At 47.3% G+C, this 6000-nt stretch overlaps 1 protein-coding gene across 1 annotated transcript in view; it reads left to right on the top strand.

The window, feature by feature from the left end:
- RHOU (ras homolog family member U) overlaps positions 1–3580 on the top strand; it is a 12454-nt gene extending 8874 nt beyond the window's left edge. Inside the window, exon 3 of the mRNA XM_008251049.3 lies at positions 348–3580. Coding sequence (XP_008249271.1) covers positions 348–803 — 456 coding nt within the window. The 3' untranslated portion in view covers positions 804–3580. The remainder of the gene's footprint in view (positions 1–347) is intronic.
- The last annotated feature ends 2420 nt before the right edge of the window (positions 3581–6000 follow it).

Genomic DNA, 6000 nt, shown 5'->3' with positions numbered 1-6000 from the left:
AGTCAGTTTTATTTCTGAAGCCGCTTGCTTTAAGTACTTTTTCTTTGGTCAGTTGCAAGCAGGTTGTGGGTATTGATGAAACCCTGAACACATCTGGCGGTGTTAGGGCCATAGTTGGCCCTAACATAGCTGGCCCTGGAAGCAGGTGGCCGCCGAATCTGCACCCCTCCCCAGAGCCCCCAATCCCACTTGGGTACACAGCAAGGTTGTTGCCAAGACACTGGCTGTTCCATCTGTAGCCAGTGACTTTTGATTGCCTGCCAGCGCCTTGTAGGAGAGACGCTCATGGGTGTTGCTGGCGAGAATGGATTTCCAAAATCACCTTTGGCTTCTCTGCTTTGTTGCAGGATGAGTTTGACAAGCTGAGGCCCCTCTGCTACACCAACACCGACATCTTCCTGCTGTGTTTCAGTGTGGTGAGCCCCTCGTCCTTCCAGAATGTCAGCGAGAAATGGGTGCCGGAGATTCGCTGCCACTGCCCCAAAGCCCCCATCATCCTGGTGGGGACACAGTCCGACCTCCGCGAAGATGTCAAAGTGCTTATCCAGCTGGACAAGTGCAAAGAGAAGCCCGTGCCGGAAGAGGCGGCCAAGCTGTGCGCCGAGGAGATCAAAGCCACTTCCTACATCGAGTGTTCCGCCTTGACTCAGAAAAACCTCAAAGAGGTCTTTGACGCGGCCATCGTGGCCGGCATTCAGTACTCAGACACACAGCAGCAGCCAAAGAAGTCTAAAAGCAGGACTCCAGACAAAGTGAAAAACCTCTCCAAGTCCTGGTGGAAGAAGTACTGCTGTTTCCTATGATGCTGGCGAGAGGCCCAGCCGAGGCCACTTTCACATGAACTCCATGTTAGAAGCTATATTAGCTGACACGATGCGTTTTACCGTGTAGGGCCTGTACAGAGAAGGTGGATGCTTTTGTAGTCTGAGTTGCCAGTGTCCGTGTTCTCTCTTGCCTTTAGTTTCCTCGTTCGGTTGAGCGTAGGGATGAGATACGTATGCAAGATATTTTTGAAGGGAGTTAAGACTTTTTCCTGACTCTGGAATTGAGCGCCCTAGAACTCTGGATTAATTTATCCTGAATAGAGAAAAGGCACCTTCAAGAAGTGGATGTCAAAAATGAAGTTTCACTACACTAGAAAGTACAGAAGAACAAAGGTGGGGTTGTCTGGTTACCCTCTCTTACTTAAGGGCTACTTAATGCACAGAGCAGTGTGTACGTGGGTCAGCCATGCTGAGGACAGCTGTCAGCTTTGAAACTCCATGCAAACTCTACCTTTTTTCTTTCTTTATGAGCAAAAAATATGAGGAAAACAGGAGACCTCTGCCTACAAAACCTCAAACCAGTCACTTCTGTCATTTCATAGTGTCCGGGCCCTTAAGGTTTCATAAAACAACCAGCAAAACAGCCCACTGTGTAGACCAAAAAGGAAACGTGTTCTTTGGGGTTTTTCCTCCTGAATCCAGTTTGTGTCGACTCTGTGTGAACACAGGCAAAATGCAGTGCAGTGCAAACAATAGCCAAGGTAGCCAGAAGTCCCTGTGTCTTCTTTAGGGAGCGCCTCATGCTGAGATCAGAATGTGTGTGATGTTTGCTCTCGCTGCCGTAACAGGTGCACAGAGCTGCCCAAGCCTCGGGTGAGGGGAGCACCAGGGGCCACCCACCGGGAGTTCTCAAATTGTGCCGTCTGCAGAGCAGTGAGCACTCCTGAAAAGCTAACAGGCAATGTTTCTGGGACATGAAGCGCCTTTTTTCTTAAGTCCGCCAGAACGTATGTTCATGTATACACGCACACACATGCACTCAGGCACATGCATGCACGTATGTGCGTATGGCTGTATCTGCGCTGACACAGGTTTACAAACAGAAGAAAGCATGGCCACAAAGAGCAGGTATTAGGCTGGTGGCTTCCTCTTGAAGACTTGCTTAATATACCCTGGATATGATTTTAATTTACATAATTTTGAGGCCATCTTAAAAATAAAATTAATACCTTTGAATTCCGTTAAAGCAACTGATTCAGTTCCCTGATGGCTCTCAGGACACTGGCTACTGACTGCTGAGGGGCCACGGAGGGTCAGGCATGGCAGGTCAGGGACACACCCAGTCAGGGCCCTCACTGTCCCATGCTTTCTCACCATGGACAGTCAGGAGACAAGTCTGTAACGCGTTCCTCAAGGTGGCAGTTTTTTGGACTGAACCTTGGGGACAAAGTGCCACATCAGAAAGAGTGGGCGACCCGCGAGAGGTGTGCCTCTGAGATGCTGCACGCACATGAGTGGAACCCTTGTGAAGTTAACATTGTCAAGCCTGCAGGAGTGACACACTCACCAAAATCCCCTCAATACCTATGGAAGTCTCCGAAAAGCCAGGGGAGAGGAGAAGTTTATCTTAGTGAGCTTTGGGTTGCCTTTTTGTTTATATTTTTTTAAAAATTCAACTTGTGTTTTTCTATAGAAAAAGTGGAACAATCAGTTCATACCTTAGGTTAAGGGCTGCTTTTTATTTCTGTTAGTAAAATCAAACAATTTCTTTATTTAACAAAGGTTAGTCTTTAAACCACTGAAATACATAAACAATTTGCCATTGATTTTCCAGCATGTTAAAACTGACACCAGTCGTTGTTTCACAAAGCATTTAGTTACAGCCTGAGTGGATGAAGTGGGTTCATCTGTGGAAATTCTTAAGACATGCATTCCCGTCTTGCAGTGTGTCTAGCTCACCTGTCTGTGAGAGGCCAGGCTTCCCAGGCTGTCCTGGTGGGCAGAGGGGAGGGGAGGAGGGTTGAATTATTCAGCTGAGAAGTAATTCTAAACATTGTATTAAAGGAAATGTCGTGGGGTACAATGCAAATTCCCTTTCTAAGGTAGGACACAAAACTTGAAAGAGTTTGTATGCATATGATGGTGTAGGGGGCTGCAATTGGTCATCCTGGGGGAGACCCTTTGGCCCCCTCAGCTTTCCAACCACAGGTAGAAAACAGTGAGGGGCACTGTGTGACCCCATTCTGAAAGCTTTACTCAGTTTATTTTTAACCAGCTTAATAAAACCTGGCACTAGTGCTCAAAATCTAGGGAGTTGACCTTATATGCAACTGTTCAACATGCTGCCACATTTTCTAGGATAGCAAAGGTACTTGAACTTTTCTTCCGCTCTTTATTTCCTTATGAGAACAGGGATTGGGGCTAAAAATTTTTGTGTGCTTGAGTTAAATATAAAGTTGTTTTACCTCAAAGCTGAAAACATGTTAAACTTGCAGCGATGATTGTATGAAAGAGTTGTGCTTTAGCGAATACCACTTTGGCTTCATGTCATAATTTAAAAATTTAACGTGTCCCTAAGCTGATATCACTTTTTACTATGTTTGTAGAAGTGGATCTTTTGCGACCTTGTTCTCTGATTGACTAAGACTGACACAAGCCAAAACAAGGACAAGGTCTTCTCTCCAGACTCTCTGTAACCTGGTGGCCTTACCAAGTTGTAATTCTCTGTTTTCAATCGTAAATGATGTTGGGCAGAATGTTGTACTTAAAAATGCTATCAATGAGGTGTATGAAATAAATCCTGACTTATGGCAGTAGCTGCTTTTTCCTACTGAAGAATCCTGTTATAAGTTATATTAGCTTTTTGCCACTTTAGCAAAATACCTGAGAGAAGCTTGTATGAAGGCAGGTTTATTTTGGGTTGTGGTTCTGGAGGTTCTCAGTCCAAGGTTGTGTAAGTCTCCTTTTCTATCCAGTGATGCCAGGGGATGGCAGTTGAGGAGTATGTGCAGAGACAGGACCATGCGGCGTGCCAGGAAGCAGAGAGAACAATGAGGCCCAGCTTGGGTTTTTCTTTCTTTTTTTTTCTTTTTTTTTCTTTTTTTTTCTTTTTTTTTGACAGGCAGAGTGGACAGTGAGAGAGAGAAAGACAGAGAGAAAGGTCTTCCTTTTGCCGTTGGTTCACCCTCCAATGGCCACCGCGGCTGGCGCGCTGCGGCCAGCACATCACGCTGATCCGAAGCCAGGAGCCAGGTGTTTCTCCTGGTCTCCCATGCGGGTGCAGGGCCCAAGCACTTGGGCCATCCTCCACTGCACTCCTGGGCCATAGCAGAGAGCTGGCCTGAAAGAGGGGCAACCAGGACAGAATCCGGTGCCCCGACCAGGACTAGAACCCGGTGTGCTGGCGCCACAACCAGCTTGGGTTTTATAACCAGCTCTCACAATAACCACCTCCCAAGGGCAGACCCCCAAAGACCTCCCATAAGGGCTGTCTCCCAACTCCGCAGTTAGATCATTTCCATTGTAGTAACATCAATTTATAACTCTTGAGATTTACAATCTGCATGAACCTGGGAGCCATGGCCTATTCAAACCATAGCAGAAGTGGATGAAAAGTCAGCTACATGTTGAAGCGGCAACCAGTTGGGAAGCATCTTGGAGTACCTCAATACAGAGTTCTGTAGATTCTCAAATCACAGTCTCAAGCATTCCCTGACTATGCATTCATAACAGACCTTGTGCTACTGTCCCAGTGTGTTGCAAGGAGCACTATTCTCAGAGCCAGTCCACTTAGTGGGCATGAAACAGCCTGAGATCCAAGCTTCAGTTTCCTCAAGTGTGAGCAGCACTGACTTCTGCACCAGGATCTTTGAGTCCTGAGTCATGTGATGTGTCAGTCACCGTGGAAGAGGTTAGAAGTCTATGGTACCATGATCTACCAGCACAGGGAGCTGTCCAGGTCTTCTGTGTGATTTCATGAGGCCCCTGATGTCCATCTGATCATGGGACAAGGATGCAGCACTTATTCCAGAGACTCCAAAGAATGCAACCCCAGGAAAATGACTGTTCTGAGCGACTTGAAGTCATCTTGCTTGCTTCCATACCTTGCCCCCGTCTCAAGGTGATCTGTAATGAAGGATGCACCTGCACACTTCATTTTCATCATGCCACAGAAGCCAGGCCTAGAACCTTCATGAGTACCCGGTAGACAGTCACAGTGGATGGCAGTACTTCTCAGAAAGCAACTAAAACTACTTCCCAGTTCCACATAGGAATAGAGATACCAAAAGCTGACTTCCTAGCCCTCAGCAGCTGCTACGGGGGAGCTGACCCCAGTCCAGAGGAATATGGATCCCTGATCTACTTGCCCCATCGGGGACAGGCCTCCCAAGTACACATCCACAGAGTGCCTTGTCCTTATAGGGAACATATGGGTGTGTATCACTGAGGTATTCACAGGACCTGAGGAAGTAAGAGAACAAGAAGAACCTAAGAAAAACACTTTTCTGAAAGGCAGAAGTTCCCAAAATGGAGGCAAATCTGACTTGTCTTGCAGGCCAGGCTGGACAGAACAGGAGTGCAGAGAGGAGAGACAGATGTCAGAGAGGCAAAGACTCCAGAGTGGCTGTGATGTCAGGGCAGTGATGGGGAGGAAGGGGTGGGGAGGCTGGGCTCTGCCCCTGTGCTGCCTTACCCTACTCAACCTTTGCACCATGCCACAGCTAAACTTTCTACCCTCCGAAGGGGATAAGCATAACACCCAGCCCAACACGTTAAGGAAAGGATCAAACCAGGGTTGTGACTGTAAAGTGCTGGTGCGTTGTAAGCCTTCAGTGCATGTTCACTCTGTTGGTCTTCTTAATAGACTTGGTCAATGATACCTTAAATTTCCATCACAGCAGGATCCCCAGCCAATACTCAGGCCCCCACCCTTCCCTTCCACCAGCACCCCACTGAGGGCACGATTGGCCCCTAATGGTTTTCATCTCCACCTCATTTAAATTTTATGAGGCTTGTGCTTTTTATAGATGCTTAAACATTCATTTTGTTGACTTCCACAAAATTAGAATTACATAGATCCTTCCAGGAGTTGCACAGGCTGGCTCTATGGACCAAAGCTTCTGCTGTACTCACGAAGCCATGAGGGGCAGACTACCCTCACTAAAAGCCATCAACGGAATCCTGCAGTTAGTGAGGCAGCAAGTCTGAATCCAGTGTGCAAAGGAGGCTTGGGAGT

This window comes from Oryctolagus cuniculus, chromosome 13 (genome assembly GCF_964237555.1).
Source record: "Oryctolagus cuniculus chromosome 13, mOryCun1.1, whole genome shotgun sequence".
Lineage (NCBI taxonomy): Eukaryota > Metazoa > Chordata > Mammalia > Lagomorpha > Leporidae > Oryctolagus > Oryctolagus cuniculus.
The sequence above is the reverse complement of the archived record's forward strand: the minus strand, read 5'-3'. Positions and strand labels throughout refer to the sequence as shown.